At 34.4% G+C, this 25,633-nt stretch overlaps 2 protein-coding genes and 1 non-coding gene across 5 annotated transcripts; 2 read left to right on the top strand and 1 right to left on the bottom strand.

Annotated features, from left to right (window-relative positions):
• Nucleotides 1-1,072: 1,072 nt before the first annotated feature.
• On the top strand, nucleotides 1,073-14,102 carry LOC112513623 (DEAD-box ATP-dependent RNA helicase 20-like). Its single transcript, XM_025119946.1, has 14 exons — nucleotides 1,073-1,365; nucleotides 2,961-3,053; nucleotides 3,156-3,320; nucleotides 3,479-3,574; nucleotides 4,349-4,423; nucleotides 4,636-4,797; nucleotides 5,566-5,646; nucleotides 6,022-6,120; nucleotides 10,244-10,339; nucleotides 11,143-11,274; nucleotides 12,030-12,104; nucleotides 12,243-12,332; nucleotides 12,740-12,814; nucleotides 13,702-14,102. Exons 1-14 carry the CDS (start codon nucleotides 1,093-1,095, stop codon nucleotides 13,867-13,869), a joined length of 1,680 nt encoding a protein of 559 aa, XP_024975714.1. The 5' UTR covers nucleotides 1,073-1,092; the 3' UTR covers nucleotides 13,870-14,102.
• A 1,547-nt stretch (nucleotides 14,103-15,649) lies between these two features.
• On the top strand, nucleotides 15,650-15,723 carry TRNAI-AAU. The gene has a single exon. It is a non-coding gene; the product is annotated as a tRNA-Ile (tRNA).
• A 1,644-nt stretch (nucleotides 15,724-17,367) lies between these two features.
• Nucleotides 17,368-23,139, bottom strand: LOC112513216 (protein NETWORKED 4A). Of its 3 annotated transcripts, XM_025119416.1 has the most exons (5): nucleotides 22,972-23,139; nucleotides 22,746-22,827; nucleotides 21,068-21,117; nucleotides 20,787-20,901; nucleotides 17,368-19,130 (listed from the first exon to the last, which is right to left on the bottom strand). In XM_025119416.1, the coding sequence occupies exons 3-5, from the start codon at nucleotides 21,080-21,082 to the stop codon at nucleotides 17,596-17,598; spliced, it is 1,665 nt and encodes a 554-aa protein (XP_024975184.1). In that variant the 5' UTR covers nucleotides 21,083-21,117; nucleotides 22,746-22,827; nucleotides 22,972-23,139; the 3' UTR covers nucleotides 17,368-17,595. The 3 variants fall into 3 exon arrangements, with proteins under 3 accessions (XP_024975184.1, XP_024975185.1, XP_024975183.1); XM_025119417.1 differs by lacking the exons at nucleotides 22,746-22,827; nucleotides 22,972-23,139 and adding an exon at nucleotides 21,872-22,715; XM_025119415.1 differs by lacking the exons at nucleotides 22,746-22,827; nucleotides 22,972-23,139 and adding an exon at nucleotides 21,206-21,863.
• Between the last annotated feature and the right edge of the window lie 2,494 nt (nucleotides 23,140-25,633).

Genomic DNA, 25,633 nt, shown 5'->3' with positions numbered 1-25,633 from the left:
CGAACTTTGTATGAAGTGACTGTTTTTTGTTATTATATATATATATATATATATTATTGACTTTATAATTATTGTTGATAGTTAAAAAAATACATGGAACGTATACAATGAGTTCTTATATGAACCATGCCACTGTGAAGTTTTATGTAGATTTTCTTAATTTTGGTGAGGTGAAAATGTTGTGATAAGCAAAAGTACAAAAAATGAGTTATTATAAGAATCTCCGTTGAAGATACTCTCAGGGTCAATTTGGTTTATGTGATTTGATTGGATTTGGAATTCAATTTCATTCCAATCCCATGTTTGGTTTCAATGATTTTATGGATTCGAAATTCCAGGATTTCATTGAAATGCTACAAACATAGGATTTTGAAATCCCACGGAGATGGTTGATATTTCACGAGATCTCGTAGGATTTGTATACAATAATGTTTTAAAATATGTTAAAACATTTGCTTTGTAACAATCGATTAATAAAAATGTAATTTAATTATTTTCATAATTACTTGTGATTTATTTTCATACATTATTTATAAAGAATTGAATTCCATTCCATTCCCAATCCTATAGGACAAACGCAACAAAAATTCCAAATCCTTTCACGAAATCCAAATATCTCGTCAAAGACCTTCCAGCCTAGTGGTAAAGGTTTGGGCATGACATAGTCATGAGCAGAATAATTAAGAGACTTTTATGATATAGTACAAAATAAAATATTACTGTTTGATAATTGTTTACGATGAAATTAAGACGCTCAATGGTTAAGGGATAATTATAATACAAAATCATTCAGAGGGTTTTAGAACAATTAAGAAACAAATTTTTTATTTGTCAAATAAGATTTAGCTCTTAACTATTTAGATACCGCATTTTAATTAAACTATTAAAAGATAAACAAAAATCTCTAAAAATCTGATTTAAATGCCCAAATTTCTTTAATTTTGAAAAATGAACCCTAATTTCTAAGATTTTTTTGGAGATAGTCCTAAATGGCATTGGCATTGGCATTGGCACGTCCAGTTCGTTGAGATTCGACATCAACCACGGCAGACCCATTCTCACACACACTCTGGACACTCATCCATCCAAACAATGTCTTATGTGCCTCCTCACCTCCGTAAGTCAATCGCCGCCACCGCCACAACCACCACCGTCTCCACAACCGCCACCTCCACAACCCTAGACAACAACACCTCCAACCACAAGCTCAACTCTAAATCCATTAACAATGCCTTTTCCAATGCAGCGCCTCGACGGAGCTCAGCCAACAACCACATCCAACCGTTGAGAGGCCTCGCTGTTCCTAACGTAGTGTTTCCTCAATGGAAGCCTTCCGAACGCGTTCTACGTCTTAAACCCGAGCAGGTTCGATCCAAATTCCTATTCGAAGTTGTTTTTATGGAAAACTCATTTCTTTTCAACTATTTGTGATAACCGAGATTGATTGAAATTGAACTAATGCTTTTAGTTGATGATGGAAATGATGCTTACGGCGTAACTGTTTCGTGCTTAGGTTTTTATTTGAGTTCTTAGGGCATTTTTAGAGTTTTTGTATGTCTGAATAGTTGAATCGTGTGATGATTTTTCGTAGGAAATATACTTTGAAGCTTCTGATTATCTGGCTTATTAACCAGACTTGATTAATTTTTTCATTAAATAAAGGCAATACTAAACTTTAGTTGAAGTAAGGGACACATTTTTCAATTTCAACCTTTTGAGGTTCAACTTTTTGAGTTAATGCGCCAAATCCTAGCATCAAATATAAAAATTTATTAGGTTTTCTTACATACAGCTATAACTTTTTGAAACATATATATGACTAATTAATATGAAATTAATAAAAATTGCCGATCAATATGACATTAAATCTCCAGATTGCCTTTGGATTTATTATATGCATACATGATTTTGGTATATAGAGGGAGATCAGATTAGAACTAATTTCCTGCTCTAGGAGTTAGGAACTTAGGATAGGAAATTTTATATGATCAATTGATCATACAAAATGTACTAATGTGTGCCTGAAAGAGCATAGCATTTATGTTTTGAGTATTTTATTGTTTATTTGAATGTTTATACAAACATGTTATGCACTTTTGGGAACATGCTATCACATTTTGTTAGCACACAAGATTTTGAAAATCAAGAGATTAGTGGCAACTTGGTTATGCTAATGACTTGTTAAGTTACTTGAAGGAGTGACAAAATTCAAATGTTCAGCATGATCAGTTGTTGAATGTAATGTCAAATTGTCAGGCAGCTTAGAACATCTCTGATGGAGTTACTCATAAGAACCCATTTTTTGTACTTCTGTTTGCTACATCATTGTCAACCCACCAAATTAAGGACCTCCATGAAACTCCACAATTTTAGTTGCTTATGAGAAACCCCTTTTGTGGCTCCCATGCATTTTTAAAACACCAATAATTATGGATATAAAATATATAAAAGAAACTAATAAAATGCCACCTCACACTAAAGTTCAAGGGAAGAACGAAGGTTCTTGTACAAGTGCTCCAAAAATGTGGGTGACTTATGAGAACTCTCTCCAATGGTAGTGACTTATAAGAACTACACTTTTTGCTTACAAGAACCTCCTGTTGGAGAGGCTCTTATGACAAAGTATATTTGATGCTTAACGTAAATAAAGAATTGCATTTGGAAAATATTGTTGCTGTGGTAGCTTTATTAAGACTTTGGACCTCTTATGGTTATCAACTAAAATTCAAACACATAACCATTTTATGTTACATCTGCTGAACATGGAAAGCTCAAATACTGACCAGATTTTATGATTACTTTTCACAATTAAGCATGGCCTCCACTAAAAGATGATCAGTTGGCTGATGATGGTTGTTTACTTGCGCCATTGTCTCACTAGTTCTTTGTGGAGGTCCAGTTTTATTCACTTTGTTAAGATGATATTTTTGTTTTTCATAATTTGATTTTGTGGCCTACAGATAGAAGAGGTCAGATTACGACTCAATGTTGATGTAACAGTCACTCCTGACTCTCCCCCTGCACCTGCACCAATCGAATCTTTTACGGACATGGTAACCAAATTTCGTACTTGACATGCTTTTTCTGTTGCATATGATATGTTATTGGATTAATGATTACCAAGTGATGTAATGTGTTCTCTTTAACATATTTAGTGCCTGGCCTCAAGCATCATGAAGGATATTGCCATTCATGAATACACAACGCCTACTTCTATTCAGGCCCAAGCAATGCCTGTTGCTCTAAGTGGAAGAGATCTTTTAGGCTGTGCAGAAACAGGCAGTGGCAAAACGGCTGCTTTCACAATACCCATGATACAGGTACCAGTTCATGACATTTGTGCATATAGCAATCCCTAACCCCCACCCCAGAAGATTTTTTAGTCTACTTGTAGTTAATTGGTTTTTCTTTACTATGAACTACCATTTATATGACGACTTCTGGTTTTCATGTTTATTTGCTTCTTTCACATTTTCAGCATTGTATAGCTCAGCCTTCTGTTCGTCGCGGGGATGGTCCATTAGCACTAGTGCTGGCTCCCACCAGAGAGCTTGCGCAGCAGATAGAGAAAGAGGTAAGGTGACTCATATTTTCTAGTAAGCCAATAAGATGCAGTTTTCTATAGTTTCACAGCCATATGTAACCACTAACCAGTCACACTGTTTTCTTGACTTCATCAAAGATCTTTCTTAGGGGGTGTTTGGTTAGAGGTATTAAGCAGTAATCAATGGGAATGATCATACAAGGAGCTGTTTGGTTTTATATAATATAATGGGTTCATTCCCCCAGAAGCCCAAAGTTTCATTCCAGGTTAAACACTTAAACTGGGGGGAATCAAAGGCCATTCCTGTTTTCATTTCCTGTCATTTTCATTTTCATTTTCATTCCCCAACTGAACCAAACAGCCCCTTAGTTGACTGCTTATACTGTACACCCCACACATTTGATCATGCATATGTTGATGTTCGATAAACTGAGTTATAATATATGTGTGTGTGTATGTATATGATAAATTGTGTACACGTTCATTTCTTGAAAATTGGAACTCTTATTTAGTGAAGTGCTAGTTATGGTCCAAAATTGGATATTGTTTGGTGATACAAATGATTGTAGTTCTCTTCTGTTGTATATATCTGTGCAGGCTATTCTGGGTTCTTGACATATCGAGCGGCTTCATTTATATTAGCTACACAAAATTACCTGTGATACCCACTTCATATTAAATTTGCGAGTCTTTGTGTATGCTGAGTTTATTCTTATTAATATACCAACATTGACTGATATATTTAAATTTGATCGAATTATATAAATATTATATACGAGGTTTACATGTTTCATGTGATCTTAGGTGAAGGCATTCAGTCAATCATTGGAGTCTTTTAGAACTGCAATTGTTGTCGGAGGAACAAACATTGCTGATCAGGTGACTAATTTTAAAATGTTGTTTCATTTGGGTTCTATGATTAATTGTTATCAGCCTCATGCAGATGGCAGGAGTAGCAAGAGGGAACGTTTTATGTTCTAAGAGTTGCTCATTTGTTTGCTTTCTTAACGCTTTTAAAGATACTATCTTGTTGGTTTTGATATGTATATCACAAATTTATGTTCTGTCTTTTGCTTGTGACTATTTAACAGAGGTCCGAGCTTCGGGCAGGAGTAGATATTGTGGTTGCTACTCCTGGAAGATTTATTGATCATTTACAGCAAGGAAACACGTCTCTCACACGAATTTCATATGTTGTCCTGGATGAAGCAGATAGAATGCTTGATATGGGTTTTGAACCTCAAATAAGAGAGGTAAAGTGTGTTACAATGTCGCTGCTAAATTCCTATAGTTGTTCATGCCTTTTTCCCTCCTTTTGTTTATCGTCTTCTTAAATAAGTTGCCGAGGATCTCTATTTTTGTGTCTAGTTGAGCTGCATTATCATTACATGAGCTGTGATCATAAACTTGCATCTATCACAACAACTGAAAGTGAAGAAAGGTTCCAGTAAAAAACTTAAAGAGACCTGCTGCAGTAACAGTTTCGTTAGTAAAAATCCATTATGTTTCTAAATTTAAATTTTGGTGGTGATGTTCATCTTATGCTGATGCCATTATTCCATAAAGCCTGCTTACAAAATTTGTAGTTTCTCATATTATTGGAACATGCTTTGTTCTTTATGGTTTGGCGATCCTATCTTAAAGTTCCTGATTTCCATGAGACAGACATGGCTAGATTATGCTGTGTATACAATATTCCATATGCTTGGAAGTATGTACATTGTTGCACTCCAAGAATGCGACTTTGGACTTTTGTTTGTATATGCACTAGTGCGAAGTTCATTTTTTTGGCCAAATAAGATACTGTTAAAATCTAATTTAAGCCTTATATTTAGCACTAAAATACCCAAACACATTACACATGTACATATATATGTATATGTGTATATATGCTTTCTCAGTGTTCCCTTTTGGTAACTACCTACCTCAGTGTACTTATTATCTGGGTCCCCATATTCATATAGCCTGGTAGTGTAATCAGCAACAAAACATTAATTTGGTTGCCTTTCTCTTGTTAATAGGTAATGCATAATCTTCCAGAAAAGCATCAAACACTGTTGTTCAGTGCAACCATGCCAGTGGAGATTGAAGCACTAGCACAGGTTATCTGATTTCATATTCTTCTGTTTTGTCATTCTAGTTCAGTAGTTCTATTTTATTGATCATGGTAAGGATGAAATTTACATGTTAACACAAATTTTCTGCACAATGAAATTCAAATTTGTTACTTTTATGGGAACTGGGATATTTATTATATCTCAGGTAGTACTTATCAGCTGCATTGGAGTTACAAAACAGTCCATCATTATGTAACTCAATATGAACTTCACCACCTAATCATTATTAGTGGGGTTATGTTCATTGGATCAACTTCATGACTACGCCAATCATGGATTTACGTGCAAGATCTTAATATTATGTGAAGCTGTTTTGCTCATCTGAACCTCCCTAACTCCCTTATATTATACGAACTTCAGGAATATTTGACAAATCCAGTACAAGTCAAGGTTGGAAAAGTGAGCAGCCCAACAGAGAATGTATCCCAAACTTTGGAGAAAATATCCGAAAGTGAGAAGGTATACCAGTTATGATTTTTGCTGTGCGAAGTTCACTCATTCATGATTTTGATATATACTCAATCAGTACTTCTACAATAGTTCATGATTTGATATCAGACTCAATCAGCACTGCTTCTAGAATCAATCATAGACTAACTAAAGAGCACCGCCAATTCAAAATTTCAAAGCAGGTGAAAAGGGCACCTACATTTGCATATTAGATAAAGTAACTGTTACTTTGTGACTTGGTGACTTTCTGTCTTCTTGATAATTTTTAAGTGTTTATGAAAGAGAATAAAGATCAACCCTAAGTAAAGAGACTTAACCATCCAAGTGAGCTTATCTATGAATTTGAGAGTTATTAATGCTACCAGTACATGTTTTTTCTTTTGGGTTGACTTGGATTAATAAAAGTTCTCATATCTAATCTCTAGTGGTTCAAGACAACTCAGATAAGCATCAAAACTGGTTGGTTCAACTGTGAGGAATACCCTGTAGATTTGTGTTCATTTTCAAGGCTGTTACAAGTCTGTAAGAAGAGGAAAAAGTGTTAAAATGTATGTTTTTCAAAGGAGCAATGTATGTTGGAAAATAAATAGTCTTCGCAAATTGGCTTGTATAGGTGGAGTTTGAGTGTACCAGATAGACAATGAAATGCAACGAATAAAAAAGATTTAGAAAATAACGCAGGCTTCTGTGAATCTGGTTGAGGTTCTTTGTGATATTGGTTGACTGGTAAATTAACTGGTTTGCTGGAGTTTGTGGACTTGGGATGAGGAATTGAGTGCAATCAAACTCACAGCCTTGCTTATGAGGTCAAGCACCGGTTCTGTTTTTGTTATTTATATATGTCTCTAGTGTTTTGGTTTGAAAGTCCTTATGTTGCTTGCTATCTAAGGGGTCTTTGTACATCATTTTTATTTCTTTCACTCTAGAAATCTGCCGTCTCCCTTTATTTGGTAGACTTGTTTTCATTCATGTGGCGGTTGTCTAGGTTCTTCTGTAATCCACCTTGGGACAAGCTATGTAAGATTGATAGGCATAGGTGGAGTAGCGTTTAAGTAGGGACATGTCATAAGTTTGGTGTAGTGAAAGTGCAAATGTGATGTGTGGCCGCTTCTAAAGCATGGTTACTTCTTAGATGCAATGTACGGATGTATCCTGTACATATCATATGTTACCTAGGGACAACATATCCTAAATTTGGTTTGGTGAAAAACTGAAAATGCATATGTGATGTGTGGCACCTGTTAAGCATGGCTACTTCTTAAAGGCAATGTATTTATGTATCATGTACATATCATATTGTGCGTCAGGGTTATCAAAAAATTTGCTGCCACTAGCTTAATGGTATCCCAGGATACCACTAGCTTGAAGGTGCATCCGCCCCTGACAATAGTATTTGGCTGTGTATATATAATATGTTAGGTTTTGTATGTATATATTTGTATGTGTATATAAAATATAATTTTATTTATTATATAGACTGCTATTTTTGGTCCGCTATACCATCCCCATAATCGCTGTATCAAATCACGATCCTGACTGCTATATTAGATCTTGACCGCTGTAAGTGCTTAGTTCTTATGGTTCCTGGTTCTCATGATCATTCTGTTTTTTCGACATATTGAGGGTGGATAATTATATAATTCATGTAATATGATATTGGCTTACGAATGATGACCAAAATGTGATTGTAACACTAATACCTCTTCATCCAAAGGGGATTTCATATGAATGGCATGAATGCTATTTTGCTGTTTCTTGGGGATTGAAGTGGGTTGATGTTTCTATGTTTATGTTTTTAGCGAGTTGTGTTCTGGACTCTTGGATGATTCTAAATATGAAGCTTTACCCAAATGAATGATTCCAGAGGATATACTATATGCTAGTGCTAGTTGGGATGATGAATATCGTATTAGTTAGGGTCTTTTACTTGTGCTAGTCATTGTGGTTTGTTATAGTTTGGCAAATGCTATAATAGTCATGCAGACTGCAGATTGCATTTACAACAAGAGATCTATGATTCATATTTTGTCTTTCTTTGGGGTAATCTTCTGTCTCAGAAGAGCAAGAAGCAGAACTTCTTTTGCCTCTCCTATACTGGGACCAAGTCCCAAGCTATGATATTTTCAACTATCTTGAGTTTAATGCTTGGTTCAGGAGTTGATCCCTAATCTCGTGTGAAGGAAATATATTGTAATAATGAGGGTCCTACATATAGGAAGTTGGGATTGTTCTGACATACCAACTTGAGAAGTGTTAGACGCAAAGGTCTTTTATTTACTCTATAGTTTATTTGTCTGAATTCCGCAGTCTTCTTTTATGGTGTTTATTGTTATGGACAACCTTCTGATATTTTGAGCTTACACCAGAAAAGTTCTCACAGATTTGTGCTTTATCTGATTACCTGCCGTCTTTTTGAGTTTTAAAATGATGGTAACATTGGCAATGTTATACAAATGGCTCTAAGGCCATATCCATCATAAAGTGCTAAACATAGCACTGGTGCCAAATTTTAGCACTCAAATTGCCACTATGCACCAGAATAGCACTAATCATCTCCGTCCGACTAGGGTTAAATTATAGCATTTTATATATAATTGACCTTCATTTATTAATTTATTATTTAACTATAATCATTTTTGTTTATATTAATAAGTTTAAGTAAATTAGTTAGATTTATGTTTCTATATCTTATTTAACTATGATCAGTTTTTGTGTACATTAATTAGTTAAGTTAGTTAAATTTGTATTTTTATATCTTAGAAATTTATCATTCATCTATAATCATCGTTTTGTGTATACTGATCAGTTAAGTTTTAGTAACTTGTCCAATATCATGTTCACTTGCATCATCCTACATAATATGTTTTTTGCATCTTTTTAAAAATTTCAACCATTTAAAAGAAAACATACATCACGATTATATTTTGTTCGAGTTAAAATGGGGTCCATCTTTCTATTCCAAAAGGTGTGCTAGTGTGCTAGTGTGCTAGTGTGCATGTTTATTTTTGATCCATCAAGAAGTGCTTTAGCAATATTTTTACCTCTTTAGCACTTTATTCCACTTTAGCTCTTTAGCATATTGGTTGGAGATGGCTAACCATCTAATTTCTTGAAGATGGGAAGAGGCTCGGGGCGGGATGGGGGGAGGAGGTTAGGGAGCTAGGAGATAGGTTTTGCTTAGTCAGATGATGGTTAGTGGGATGGGTGTTATCCTTATTTTCTTTATGTTTGTATTTGCCTTGCATTCTTTATGTTGCATTGTGCATCTTGTCTTTCTCCTTCTCTATTCCTTGGGGTAAGAGGCCAGGTCTGTTTACATCCCACCTTCTCCAGAGCCTACTTCCAAGTGGGATATGTTGGGTTTGATTGGTAACTCACAACATCTCATGCCACAAGTCCATCTCAAAATGCAACATGGTCCAAGCCATCCTTATGGTTAAAGTGGCAAATAGTACCGCTGTTCATTTGATAAGAGGCATTCAGGAGGCTGAAAATATATGCAAGAGACTGCGATGATTTGTTGTTTATGACCACTTGATATGTAATAGTTGTCGTTTAGGACTGCTACTCCACTGCCACATTAGTGGGTCACATATACCTTCCTTATCTTTTTTTTTCTCATTGGTGAAAAGGGAAGGATGGAACCTCAACTGTGATCTTGCATGAGGAGGCGGAAGGTTGGTATAACCTGCAAACTGTTAAGTTTATAAACTTTCCAATCTGTAGGCCACAACATTATCCACCAAATCACGTCATGTTTTTTTGGTAATCGTAGCCAACTTGCCTGCACCTCAACTAATCCCTTGGGGCCCAGAAGATAACAGTCAGGAAAATGCCAGAGATTTGAACTATTTTATACAGACAGATGTAAAAACACTAATCTATTTTACATGTTTGTAGTCATTTTGGCACCTGTGGATAGTATAGAGTTTGATGATTCTTATTTTATGCAGCAGGTTCTAAAAACACTAATCTGTTTTACATGTTTATAGTCATGTTGGCACCTGGAGATATCATAGAGTTTTTGGATTCTCATATTTCAGTTACTATTTGATACCAAATGCCTGTAGCCTTGGGAATAATGGAGGTGTTTTAGTTATGTTAATTTTCTGGTAATTTTAATTTGTTTCAGATTGATCGGCTGCTATCTTTGCTTGTTGAGGAGGCTGCACTGGCTGAAAAACTAGGCCACCCATTTCCTTTAACAATTGTATTTGTGGAACGGAAGGTATTGCAGATTCCTGTACATTTTTACCAAAAACATTGCTTCCTATTTCGTTAGACCTTTTATTTTATTCCCCAAATTGCTTTCGCACTTGAGGTATATCCGTCAAAAAATCAAATGATGTTTATAATTTCGTTCTAATCTTATCTTTTAATCCCTCTCCCACCTGTGTTCAATCCGACTACCTTTTATCCCTGCTACGGTTAAGAACACCAGTTTCCTGTTACAAAAGCTTTTGTTCAGATAGAAGTTTTAAGTGAAGGTTTTCCTCTATTGACATTGTAGCTTGAGGCCATTTGTTTTAGGCAGGCAACCATAAGCTAGCTTATTTTTTGAGCTTATTGAAAGAGCCCCTTTTGATTTGCATTAAATTAGCTTATAAGCCAGCGTTTTTGAGAAGCTACTTCAAGTAGAGGTTTTTAGAAACTCCATGGGCTCTTTTCACTTTTTTCTAACTATCCCCTTATATTTTCCCAATTAAATTTTCAACATCTTTTTAGGTTATTTTAAATTGTCATCTAGCTCATCAACTAGTTTTTACGAACATTTGGCTAGTTTATCAACTAGCTTATTAGCCAACAACTATCTTTTCAGCTAACAACCAACTTATCATCCAACAACTAGCCTTTCAGTTAGTTTGCCAAACATAACCTTAGTTCGTGCAACAAATTTTCATTTCCTTAATGATAATCGAGAATTGTCAGTCGTGATGAACGAAATTGTGTATTCTGCCCATTCGTATGTTCGCATTTTGCTTTATCGGCAACTCAAAAGCCTCACCGGTTTAATTTGCATTCTGCATGTAGACAAGGTGTGATGAAGTTGCTGAAGCTTTGGTAGCTCAGGGTTTAAATGCTGTTGCTCTTCATGGAGGCCGTACTCAGAGTGAAAGAGAGGGTGCCCTGCGTGATTTCAGACATGGTCCGACCAATATTTTGGTATGTCAGGGTGCAGTCAAGCACATCTTTGATGTTTTTTTCATTAAGCAAGTTTAAACGTCACTCCTGTCTTATAAGAAACTTATGCTTCTTGCTGGAATTACTAAAATAACCACTTTAAGTGGGGCCCCATCACAAAATGACCTCTCTTTTTTTCCGAAATTCGTACAAATAGGATTTCACATAGTGGATTTTGCAAAATCCCCTTTATTGACTTTTTGAGCAAAAATAAATTTATTTTGTAGAAATTTCGAAAAAGGTTGTCATTTTGTGATTTGAGGTGGTCATGACGATGGGGTCCTTCCACAAAATGACCGCTTTTTTTTTTTAACTTTGTACAAAGTAGGATTTCACGAAATCCACTCTATTTTAGTTTGTCTCAAAATAAGTTTCATTTCAAAAGTGTCGACTTTCCAATTCTATCCTTAATTATGAGATGGATAAATTCATTACTTTCTCTAGTATTAATGGTAAAATTGTCATTTAGTTAATTAAAAAGTGTAATAACCAGACATTTCTAATTGTTTGTCCCAGAACAAGCGTCCACTTTCAAAACTGTGTCTATTTTCCATTTCTACCTGCAATTATTAGATGGGTAAATTCATCACTCCTCTATTACTAAGTGTAAAATTGTCATTTAATTACTTAAAAAGGGTAGTATTTACACATTTCTAAGCCCGTGCCTTTTTCATTGTTGACTTTATTAATTTGGGACGGACGGAGTAATAAGTTTCGTCTTGCACTCTAATTTGCAGGTTGCTACTGATGTTGCCTCTCGGGGTCTAGATGTTACAGGAGTTGCTCATGTAGTTAACCTGGACCTTCCAAAGGTATTCTTTTTACTATATAACCTTTTCAGATGTTATCTTTACAAATTTCGGAAAAAGTACTACAATTTCCATATTTGTTAAACTCCAAGCGACTCTTTTTGTTTCTTTAGCTTCTGTTTTTGTTGCATTAATTCTCAGACCATGGAGGACTACGTGCACCGAATTGGAAGGACAGGCCGTGCAGGATCAACAGGCCGAGCTACTTCATTTTATACCGACCGTGATATGGTGTCTCCTTTCTTAACCCTTTTTTGTTTTTTATTCTTCCTCCACACATTTACTTTTTTACCCCTTCCTCCCCCAGGGAAATTGCAAACGTTAGATCGGATAAGAGAAATATTATTTCCTACGTCCCAAATTAAGAAAATACGCTTATTTTGGATGAATTCCTTCTCATAATTATGGGCAGAACTGGAAGATACGCTTATTTTGGATCGTAGGAAATAGATTATTGACCAAATGTTGTCTTAAAACATACAAGCATTTTTAAAAAGAGGTGTTGTGGTTTTCCTGGGGGTACCGAGAGTAATTCTCTCTTTAGAAAACGGGATCAAACATGTCCTATCGGAATTGAAGTTTGGATCGTTTACATGTTACTGATTGTTGCTCTCGCTTGCCAATTGGCTTTCTTTCAGTTCCTTGTATCGCAAATAAGGAAAGCAATAGCAGATGTTCAATCTGGGAACACCGTAGCTTTTGCCACCGGCAAGGTACGTACATACATGCTTTTTATTTAATGACTCATCCGTCTTCCAAACATTTTTTTTGCTTTTTTGGCGTTCCGCTTTTCTTTATTTCAATCCTTAAAAACAAATTCTATTTTCTTTTTCTTACAAAATTTCTTCCGAAACCTTTTTACAAGCCGAGGGTGTTTTTACAGAAACGACCTCTACTCTTCGGGGTGGAGGTGAGTCGAGTCTGGGTTGTGTAGCAGGCGATTCAAGCTTGAATATTTTTTCAGCGAGCACGAGCTTTTGAGTTATATGTTATACTAAAAATTTGAACTTCATAAGGTTGTTTTGAGGTCGCTTGGCTCGATTATTAGCTCGTGCTCAATAACATCTATATTTTTGATTTATGAACATGTGAATACGTTTGAATTGAAAAAGTGTTAAAGCTTGAATGGCTTCGTTCGACTTGAAAAATTTAATGCTTTTTTTAACGAGCCGAGTCGAACATTGTTTTAGAGTAAATTACGTTTTTCGTCCCTGTGGTTTACAAATTACTCTTTTCATTCCCATGGTTAGCAACTTATTGCTATTTTCATCCTTGGACTAATTCCTATCTTTTAAAGTACAAGGGACAAAAACAGTAAAAAATTGTAAACCACAGGGACTGAAACAACAATAAATTGTCACCATAAGGATGAAAATAGCAATGAATTACAAACCATATAGGGACGGAAATCGCAATTTTTAACAAACTAGAGGGACAAAAAACGTAATTTGCTCTTGGTTTTATGGAGGTGACTCATTTAACTCGAGCTCGAGATAAATGCTCGAGTAGCTCGTTTTTTGAATCTACACCCTGAGCCTACTTCGTTCGGGATTGACTTCTCGAATTTCATCGGAAATCAATAACCACGTGTAATACGTAGGTGGCTCGGAGGAAGGAGCGAGAAGCAGCAGCTGCACAGAAAGAGGCGAGGATCGCACAATCAAAGCTCCCTCCGACGTCAATAAACGTGGAAGACAAGTACAAGTACATGATTGCCACTGAGATGATCAAGAAAGAAGGTGCTGCTGATGATGCTTGGGACGATTAATACATTCTTCTTCCTCTCCACTACGCTTTTTGGAAAGAAAAAAAAAGGAAAATCATTATTCACATGTGATTGAGAATAAGAATCAGAGGTTGGTTGGTTAGTAGATACAGACAGAGACAGACAGACAGTGTAGGGCTGTGTATAATTTGCATTTTAAACATGTTTTTTTAGGAAGAGGACGATGCATGTGGTTTTTCGAGAAAGCTTCATTTAAAAAAAGGGCAAAAACTTTGGTTGGTCGTTTCGTCATTTAAAACAACGTGCTTTCGTAAATATAGAGGTAATATCAAGTTAAAGGGTACAATTCACCATTCTTTAGGAAGTAGTATTTGACCATCTCAAATATGAGTATTAAGTTGTGTTTGTTTTTTAAGAGGTGCTGAAATCTGATGTCTTGTTACAATTATGATTAATAAAAGATGGTGTTGAAATCTGAATCAATAACACTGTTTGTTTTTGTAAACTGATAAATGTCTGTATTTATTTAAATTGTCTATTTTATACATTAGAAATTTAGTATTGACTTTATGGATAAGTTTATACAATTTCACATATTTATTCATCATCATTATGAAATTTACATTTAAATTATATAATTAGCATTCAATTAGACGAAAATATGCCATTAATGGTATTTAACACATTTAAATCCTATTAAAATAGATCAACTGAGACAAGGGAGAATCGATTGAGAAACGTTGTTACTAAGAGTTTGGAGAACAATAAGAGACAAATAAGAGGTTGGTTTACCTCTTATTAGATAAGAGGTGAACAAGAATAAGTGCCTTTGAAAAATTAGGAAAAACCAACAGTTTGAATGACCCTAGTTCTTAACTAATCAGACATAAGAGGCTGATAAGAGTTTTTTTTGAAAAAACAACCAAAGACTTAGGGGCCGTTTACCCAAATACTTACCCGGTAAGCGTTTACCGTAGGAGTCAACACTATAATCTATTTTACCAGATAAGATTGTAATATATTAAAATGGTATGATATGTAACAATTTACCCGGTAAACGCTTACCCGGGTAAGAGTCCTCACCATCACTTACTGGGTAAGACTCTCTATCCTTATCATCGCTTTTACCGGGTAAGATTTTCGGTCCTTGCCATGTGCATCGGGTGAGGAAAGTTATCCAATCAACACTTACAAGGTAAGTGTTTAATAAACGGCCCTTTAGTTATTATGTACAAAACATGCATTAGTTTTAAATCTTAACAACATTACTATTTATCAGTCTTTAGACTAAATTTGAGCATGAGATCTTGTTGTGTAAACTCTACTACTTGATCCTCTTTTGATCATATGTTTGTGTTTTGTTTGGTTTGGTTTATTTAAAAGAGGTGGCAGATATAGCCCTTTTTATCATTTCTTCGCCTGTACCCGCAGTAGCATTCAATATTTTATTCAAGGATTAAGTTATTACTCAACAAAGAATAATTTGGTATCACCTTTTTCTTATTTAGTTTAAAAATTCTATAAAAACAAATGGATGATTACTGATTCAAATTTATACTTATTGATTAAGTTAGCTGAAAGATGGTTATTGGTTCAATGACGTAAAATGACCTTGTATTTTTAAGGTAAGAGTAGGTAGAATTTGGAGCATTCCATTTATGATTTTTTTTTTCTTTATTTTTTTAAAAAATCGATAATGCGAATATATTTTTGTATACGCGAGAGCGTTTTCCAGATTCTTAATGAACTCTTTTTTGGGGTAATACCATCTGATATATGGATTATTTGCTATATAGTCTCATAGAAATGATTCAAACAATAAGGCCTATTAGCTCAGTTGGTTAGAGCGTCGTGCTAATAACGCGAAGGTCGCAGGTTCGAGACCTGCATGGGCCAATCTTTTATGTTTTATAAATTCCGAAGCGAGTAAATTGCGTTTTTTAGTCCTCGTGGTTTGTTAAAAATTGCAGCTTTAGTCCCTGTAGTCGCAAATTTTGGATTTTCATCTTTATAATTGATAATTTATTGTTATTTTCGCCCTAACTCCGATCTTTTAGTATGAGGTACGTAAATAACAATTAAACGTAAATCATATGAACAAAAACGACAATAACTTATTAATCATAAGGATTAAAAACTATTATCAATTGTAAATCATAGAAATGCAAATCATATTTCAAAATCACATGACAAAATAATAATTTACCCTTTCGATTATAGTTTGCAGTTCATTGCAATTTTTGTTTCTTTTAAGTTGTGTTCTCTAATCTGGAAAGAAAAGATAGGAAAAGAAATGGATGGAAATAAACGGAGGGAAAAAAAAGGAAATGAAACTAGTTTTTTCATTTGTGTTTTTGAAAGGAATGGAAAAAGGAAAAATAGAATTCCCTCTTCTTGAACAAGAGAGAAAGGATAGAAAATATATCATTTTTATAAATATACCCCCTCTAAAAATATATTATTTTTACTAAAAGGCCACGTAGTCTTGTATTTTTAATAATTTTTTAAATGGTTCTAATTTTTTTTCTTCCCCTTCCTTTCATTCACACGTGGAAAGAAAGTTTTGGAAGTAAACTTGTCATTATTTTCTTTCCGTTTCTATTATCTTTTACCTATAGAAAGAAAAGTTTTGGGAAGAAATAAAAATCTCCTTGTGGCCACAGAGGTTCAAATGCGATGATTTCGAGCTACCTGCAAAGTAGGTGGTTATACTGGGATTAGTCGGCTCGCATAGCGGATTGAATATCCACGGTAATAAAAAAAAAGTTTCAAAAACTCTTAAGAACTATTTTTTATGCATGAAGTATTGTTTATTGATGCATATTACTTAAAATTCAAAAATTACAAATAAATAATGCATAAGTACAACTTATTAAAGCTCCATACTTGAATTCGTGTAACTAATTACAGATAAACATAATCAAATACTAGATAAATATTTCATTTTAAATATAAAAAATCTAAAATATAATTAGAATAATCATTATTTTCTAACATAATACTTAATTATTATCTTTATAAAAAATTATATTATTAAAATAAAAAATAATTACTTTCTTAATAAACCTAAATTAAATTATAATAAAAAAGTTAAACTAAAGAAATTATACAACAAAAATAGATCTTTTAAATAGTTAATTTGATATTTATATCGATTTGTTTTTTAAATTTTTTAAAGATATCTTCAAATTTATAATTTATTTAAAAATAAATTTATTATCGTTTTTCTTAAAACCGTATTATAACATCGACAGATGATAGAATAAAATGAAACATTAACATCGAGATGTATCTCGCTGTATTACGCGAGTATCCTTCTAGTGTAGATAAAAACATCAATAAACTTTAAATCATAAGAAGTGTAACAACAATTAATCCCGAATCATATGAAATAAACTCGTAATTTCCTCTTCTGAAAATAAAAACGAGAATCTTCTTGACACATTCCGTTCCAGTTTTAATGTCCAAACAGTGAACAACACATAATAAGATAGAGAAAGTGAAGGTACAAAAATATAATTTAAAATCTTAGACATTTAATTTTGGAACATGCGACTTTTTTTCTCTCTTCCACAAAAAAACCGTATTGCAAAAACTAAATACAGTACACAGAAAGACATCCAAATCCATCACCAGGATACGTCAACATCCAAGCCTGAAGGAAGCCTTTGCTTTGTTACACACTCGAAAACGAACCCATAATCATACCAACTATAAAAACACCACAAACACAATTACATAACTTATGCTTCGACTCCGCTCCATCGTCTACGATGCCATGACCGGATGTCGTTTATTATGACCCACGAAAGCCTGCCTTAGCATTTGATATCCGTCTCTGTAATGCTCGAGGGAAAAACACAGTTGTCGTATTACCTCTCGTTTCTCCTCCGCTCCTTCTTTAATTACTTCCCGTTGCCTCTCGGTTTCCCTCTCGAGTTCTTCGCTTCTGCACGTTAATTCCTCGATCGACTTTTTCGATTTCTCGATCCCGTCAACCAACTGTACATGTTCCAAGTGTAATTGGTGCAAATGCCGGCTCAAACGGTCCATCTCAGCGTCTTTCGAACTCAGCTCTCGGTCCATTTCCGAGACTTTAACCACGAGATCGTCTTTTTCTGAATTCAACAGCTCGATATCCAATTCCATTTCCATTTTGGCAATCTTCATCCTCCGGAGCTCTTCTTCGGAACATTGGCAACGTAAATCCCATTCTTTGATGGTGTCGTCAAGCAGCGCCCGTTCTTTTAACATTTTCGTGACTTGTTCTTGAAGCTGCAGATTCTCTTCGGACAAGCTCTTGTTTGCGTTCGATAGCGTTTCTCGCAAAGCCCGGATTTCTCGATCACGTTCCGCTAGATTCGCTTTGTATCTCGTTATCCGATCCTGCAGCTTTGATACTTCTCTTTTCTCTTTGTCGAGTTTCGATTTCCAACCCGAAATGTCCTTCTGGGCTGATCCCAGCTTCTCCTGTAAATGATTATTTGAGGAACCATTGTTCTCAATTTCATGCCTCAATCTTTTCACTTCTTCCTCTGAATTATTAAGTTTTTCTCTGGTTGCTTTCAGCTCGACCTTGAGTGCCTGGATTGTGTGTTCTTGCTCCGAGAATTCTGCTTCCAAACCGTCATTGATCATCGGAGGTCGAGGTGACATCGATTCATACTTTTGAAGCTCGATCCGCAATTTTCCTATAACATCCTCTGAAACTCGTATCTTTTCGTTAGCAATTCGCAGTTCTTCTTCGGTGCTTTCGTTCTTTATTGTATTCTTGTGAGATCCACCGAGATTTTCTTCTTGTTGCATCTGAAACTTCCGAAGCTCGGTTTCCAACTCGGTGATTCTCTTACGCAACCCATGGCGATCGCTGTTTGCCGATGCACTCGAGTAGTTATTCACAGATGAATCGTCGGATTCCGATTCAGAATCCAATGTCGACGTCTCGTCTCCTTCTTTGGTTCCCAAATCCGAGCTACTTCCACCGCTTTTAAGGAAGACATCAAAACCAGCAGCTCGACTCCCGGACCGGACCCGTTGGTTCGAAGACGGGATCGTCGAGGGTGGTTCAGAACCGACATCGGAGATTCCCGAGCCTTGAGATTGGAGATCCGAGGGGATGTTCTTTCGTAACTCACCGGTGACATTATCGTACCGCTCCGCTAACGATCGGTACATCCGGTAGAACTCTTCAACATGAGACACGAGTTCTGGCCTCTTTTGGTAATACATCTCGGCTTTCTTGGCGAACGAATCGCCTTCTTCTTCAATCAGCTTCAACATTCGCTTCACACTTTGGTCCATTTCTGCAATCAAGAACTCTTTTGTAACTCTATGGTTCAAAATCTTGGCCATTCAAATTTGGAATGGGTTTACATTGATTGTTGTGATTTTGATTTTGAGTTAAAGAATAGGGCCCCAGATGGATTGGATCACTAGAAAGTGCAGAGATTTCAAGGAACAACTATGACAGCCACTAAGGAACCAAAAGTGGGGACATATTATCAACTTCCATGAGAAGGGAAGGCCTTTAATTTGCAAAAAAGTAATTGGTTTGAGTGGTATTGGACTATTAGGTGGTAATACCTAGAATTTCATGTCCCAAATCCCACTTTTTTGTGGGAAAAAAGAATAAAGAAAGCCAAAAAAGGTGTTTAATTTTTGAGTTATGCATTAAAAATGAGAAAGAACATGGCCTACTTTTCATGAGGAAGCGTGATAGGCCACAGGAAAACAACAGAGTTTCAGGAAATTATTTGATTGTATGTGGAAGATCTAAAATACTTGAAGACAAAATAATAAAAGCTTATGAACATAGATTAATATCACAAATTCATTTAAATAGGCACTCCAACCTTAAAGCTTTCCAATAACTGATATTTCGTAACTAACCCAGAAATCTTTCCTTTTTCCCTGATGTTCCTTTAACTAATGATATATCACTATCCCAAATTATTTTGTAGTAATTTAAACCCTTCATGTATGATCAAATAAGGTTGGGTCCAGATAAGAATAAGTTAATGGTGAGAATGTGAGAACAAAACCTTTATATACCTTCACCTGCCTATAATAACATATTTATATCATCATGACTGAAACTTTAACAAATTCATGCATGTGACAGTGAGTAAATGTATGTAAAAGTTCATGAAAGTGGTGAAAGTGAAGATAAAGTTAGATCAAAAAATCAACTCATCCAAAAGTTTGTTCTAACTGGTATTCTCACACGATCCCAACATTCTATTTGAACATCCTTCTTGATTCAAATAGCATGCATAGGGGGTTAATTAAGAATCACCCCTTTTATGGAACAGACAGAAGTATAAACTAAAAAGGACATACCACTAATCATTAGATGTTGAAGGTGGACAAGAAGTAATGGACAAACAACAGTCTTCTTATTTGTAGGCAAATTTCAATCTTTTAAGCCCATTTATGGACACAAGGTTAATGGACTGGGGGATCTTATGGACTATAGACATGTGTTAATGTTAAAAGTCTGTTATCTGACATGAAGATAAATTTCACCTTTCTTAGTGAACTTCATAGAAGTTCCTTACAAACTACTGCTGTTAAGACCACATCCCTGCCACAAGAATACTGCCTACTAACCAAAAAAATTAAGAAAGAGAGGGACTACCAAAAAAAGAACACAAATATATCGTGGAAGTAGGCACAAGGAACAGAAAGAATGGAATAGGTCCTGTTGTTCTTTTATGTCATTTGACATTTCCATTTATTGAGGTGAGGCCTTGGGTTTCTTTCCTAATGGTCATCCCTCAGCAGTTCGAGTCTTTGTGTCCGACTGTTAACTTCAAGACCCAATAGGATTAGTCAAGGACATGCAAGATGTGACTTAGGGGCCTATTTACATGAAGAAATAAAGATGAAACCCCAAAAATGGATGATTCAAAAAATTGTATATCGGTCAAAAGTAAAAGAATTGCAACTTAGTTGCTTACCCTCCAGATTTTCTGCCAGCCATTTGGAGTTCTTGGGACTAATGTGGCTATCCCACCACCACGAATGTTTATTTCTTGATTCTGTCCTCCTATAACCTTTATGCGACTTATTAGCCTGTAAACAAAAAAATACAACACATAAATACATTCAGCAAATTAACATCGAAACCACCATTATTATAAGCTTGAGAAAATAATCAAACTCGCAAAACAAATATTATTTCCTTCTTATCACAGTAAGTTGGCGGAATATGACAAGCTTTAAATGAGAGTCTGCTTACCAGAGATGATGCCATTTTGCTTTTTCGGATATATGGGCGCTTACAAAAACCTGATTCAATAAGCATCAGAATCAATAAGAAAAGCAGTGGCAGGAAAATATCAGGTCATAACTACTTTTGTTTCAGAAGCATACATACAGGTGATCATGACAAACTGACATGATTCATCAGTGTTTTGCTGGCATAAATCCAAAATCATGGTTAACTTTAGCTTCATTAAATCTCGGGGACATAAATAATATTATGATTATCATTTTTTTTTATACTTTCTTCGGTTCCGCTTCTCATCTATTATATCAAGAAGCAAGAAAGGATATCAAGCTTAGCGGGTCAAACGAGTTACGTTCACATAACTGGATTGGGGAAGAACTTGACCTCAAGTTTAAACTAAGAAGGCTCATATGTCCAAGACTTTTTCTTTGTTGTAATAAAAGACTAATAGTCAAACTTCTAAAACTTATATTTATTCTAAAACAACAAATAATCGGCCCACTAGAAATTATACATCTGACTCTTTAAAATCAAGGAAATGAACTTTTCAACTCTAAATTAGGGTGGAATATTTGGAAAACATTGACAGATATACAAGACTACAACGAGAACAATAATGAATGATAAATTAGTATTAAATCCTATTTTTGCTATGTATAATCATTCAGGATTCCGTCAATGCATAATTCATATAAGGTAATACAAAACGAAATCCATATGCTCTAAGAAACATAATTTTTAACAAAAAACGTCTGATTACGAATTGTAAGTATACAATTACCTCTAATGGCGAAAAAACTAAAGAAATCTTACGAATCAAAACTGAAGTTATTAATATTTTGCAACAACAAACGTTACATATAAATACTAGAAATGTAACTGGGTGGGGACAATTCAATCAGTATTTATCTACAAGTTTCCACCCCTGATAATGCAGGTTACATGAAACGTGTCACCCATACGCGTAACTCTAAAGAACACGAACCCATTTTTAAACGGGGTGTAACTAACACGCGCTCTGCAGCGCGACTAGCTTCCACTAATTTAATAATAAGTAAAATATCCGCAAAATATCCGGCGGGAGCGTCGACAAGTGCCGCAAACGGTGATTCCAGCTACGCGGTTCCCACATACATAATACTACGCATTAATTTAATAATTTAATATATCTTAATTAAACAGCAAATATATCGTTTTTGTTTTAATTTTTAAAATGCGACTGCAACGTTTTTGAATCAATTTTTACAGATTCAAAATATTTTCCAGATTTGTGTAATTGAATTGATTCGTAAGATGTGAAATCAATAGGCGGCAATGAATTTGAAAGAGATTTGAATTAGAAGAACCAAAAGTACGATTTAGAGAAAAGGCCAAAAAGAGGAAAAGAATTAAATAATTGTTTCGAAAAGCGGCATAATAATGTGTGAATCATTCCAAAATTTTCGAACCTTGCTGTTATACTTTCTATATGACCATATATCATTAGTTTTTAACTAGGGAGACTGTAATAATTTTATACATTGCACACACACGATTTTCATAAACGAATTCACGACAAAACTATAAATAAAAACATGTGATCCAGGAGGCTTCCATGGCAGAACGAAGATAAGAACGAATTTAGCCGAGATTGAAGAAGAAAAACGTCGAATACAATTAAATAATTTACCAAAATGTAAACTCTAACCTCAAATCTGAGAAATGAAACCTGAATCAGAACCAGTTCAACAAGGAGAACTAAGATAGAGCAGCCATTCGTTACTTTTCTTCTACAAAAATCAAATCGATATAGTCACCGACGCGAAAATTATAGCACAAATCTAAGTCGACTGCACATAAAAGAATGATCGAAATAGTAGCTCTAACATCTAAGCTATACATACATATATATAAGTAATAATTCCAAATTTTACCTCGTTTTTGACGATTGATGACGAAGACGAAGAAATTAAGCAGAGGTTGAGGTGGATAGACTTAAAATCTGTAAGCAGCGAGGAGATTCCAGAGAGAAGACGAGGCTTCAAGATTCCGCCATGAGAGAGGTAAGAAAGGGATGAAATTGGAGCATCGTTTTTAATGGGGTTTCGGGGAAAGGGATACGAATAAGGTCAAGGTACCAATCACAGTTTGAAGGTTCATTTTTCACATGCTCCCCTTTGTCAACCACTAATTACCCTTTCTGTTATATTTTATGTCTTTATAAATATTTCTTTATTCTCGTTACTCTTAAAAAAAATATAGAATTTACATTTAATTAAGAAATTCACATGTGAATTGCGATATTAGAGATTATTCATATAAATTTACATGTGCATTTTTTAAATAGAGTTTTTCAATTATTCACATATGAATTTTGTTTTAACTTTTCTTTCTTATCTAACCTTCCTATTTGAATCAAAGAACGTCCGCCATAGTGTAAAAAATATTTAAGATCATGAAAAGTATTATCGTATCAATTTGTTGTGTGTCATCTTATATATTTTGAAACTATAATCAGAACACAAGTTTTTTTTGGTAGAGTTGGTTTGCAATACTCTTCTTCCATCCTACACCTGAGTTCGAACCACATTAGTGTTTTTTCTTAGTCTTTAACTTTTCATTTCAGATTTATTGTGTTTTTGAAAGAAAAAAAAAATTACAATAAAAAACTTGAATACATGACCTTACATATAAAAAAAATGAACTAAACAACAGACCAATCCATCTATTTGTTTCTTACAGTCAAATGATATCACCACTTAAAAAAATTTCAAGATCTCTCTCTGTTTGAATCGACCCTAATTATTCATCAAAGACGATTTCAATGCACAAATATAATTAAAATCACATAGTCAACGACTTTGTCCAAATATAAAACAGGTCATGGGCTCAATCCCTCTCTGTTCCATCAAATTGGTGTCCTTAAATATAGGTTATCCATAAGTCCGGTTGAGATTGTCAGTAATCAACATTTACCTAAATAATCAAGAGTAGTAAAACATAACATAAAATATATATTTACAAATAACAGTCTTTTTTCCGGTTTAACAGATAAAAGAAATAAAAACATACAATTATTTAATTTTAAAAGACAGAGAAATATTAAGAGAAACTTAATATTTATTCAACCATATGTTTAATAAAGTTATAATTTAAATCATTATTGTAAAAAAAATGACACCAATGTATTTATAAAAATAAACACTAATTTAAATTAAAATAAATTTTAACAATGATTAAATAATCCATTGAATTTAATATATGTTTGTAAAAAATAATAGGTTAAACTTGAAGTTTAATAAGTTGCACATGGCTACTTTTATGTCATGGGTGCAGTTTTATCGTAAACAATTATGTGAAAAGATTTGGACGATTGATCAGTTCTAGTTCCGAAACAACTTATAAATTGCGTTTTAGAAGGGAATTGAGCTGGTTTTTCATTAGTGTTAATTTACTGAAACTCTTCAATTAAAATTGATCCAAGGTGGGGATTCCTTTTTACTGTTCTCATCGTAACTCTCATTATCAGCGGAACCAAACCTATTGCTTCAGATGGAATAAGATAATCACTTTTATTATTTGGATTCGAGAGTCAACGAGTCAAGTCGAGATCGAACTTAATTTGATAACGTTAGGTTTACCTCAAACTCCGTGAGTTTTTAGTGTAAGCTCAAATTCGGGTCGAGATAAATTCAACTTTATAATTTGAAAATACAAACAGAATTATGATTTAAACGGAAAGTTTGATTTGGAATGAAAAACAACTTTAAATATTACGGGAATGGATTTAAGACAATTTTTAATTAAAATTAGCGTTCTCTTACATAATTATATTCGTTTTTTTATAAGTATATAACATTTATATACGACAAATGCAACAAATAAACTCACACACTCTCCTCACATTTAGTGATGTTTGAACCATTGACCTTATAGGAAGTCAAAAATTACGATACTGCTAGGCCAAAAACGCTTTGATAATATATTCTTTTTTAGTACTCACTATGTCCCAAACTAAGTGTCTGAGAAATAAAATATAACATAGTTTTAAAAACTTATAATTATTACACTTTTAAAATAATTAAATGGTGTTTTTACTTTTTATAATAGAGATAAACATTATGCATCTCATAATTAAGGGTAAAATTGGAAAGTGATGACTTATTTTTAAAAGTGGACCTCATTTTAAGATAAACTAAAATAGAATTGTGAACACATGTTCAGATCTATTATTGTTAAGTTTTTTTCTTTGAAGTATATAATATTTATATACAGCAAATTCAACAAATAAACTCGCACACCTTTCTCACCTATGAGGAGGTTTGAACCCCTGACCTCCTAAGAGGTTAAAGACTACGATACCGCTAGACCAAAGACCCTTTAGTTCGGATCTATTACTGTAAGTTGACGAATATGTAACACCTAACATAATGCTAAGAAAATTTCAAGGACTGTGTATTTGTATGAAAATGGAAGTCCATCTAATTAGCCAATTACCAGAAATCCCGAACAAAATTGGAAACCAGTAACCCATTTTCGACCAACGATCACTTGGGAGAGTGTGAGAAACTCAATTAAGCAACAAAATGGAGAGGT

Source organism: Cynara cardunculus (assembly GCF_001531365.2).
Source record: "Cynara cardunculus var. scolymus isolate 2C chromosome LG 5, CcrdV1, whole genome shotgun sequence".
In the NCBI taxonomy this organism is placed as follows: domain Eukaryota; kingdom Viridiplantae; phylum Streptophyta; class Magnoliopsida; order Asterales; family Asteraceae; genus Cynara; species Cynara cardunculus.
This window is presented reverse-complemented; position numbering and strand designations above follow the sequence as displayed.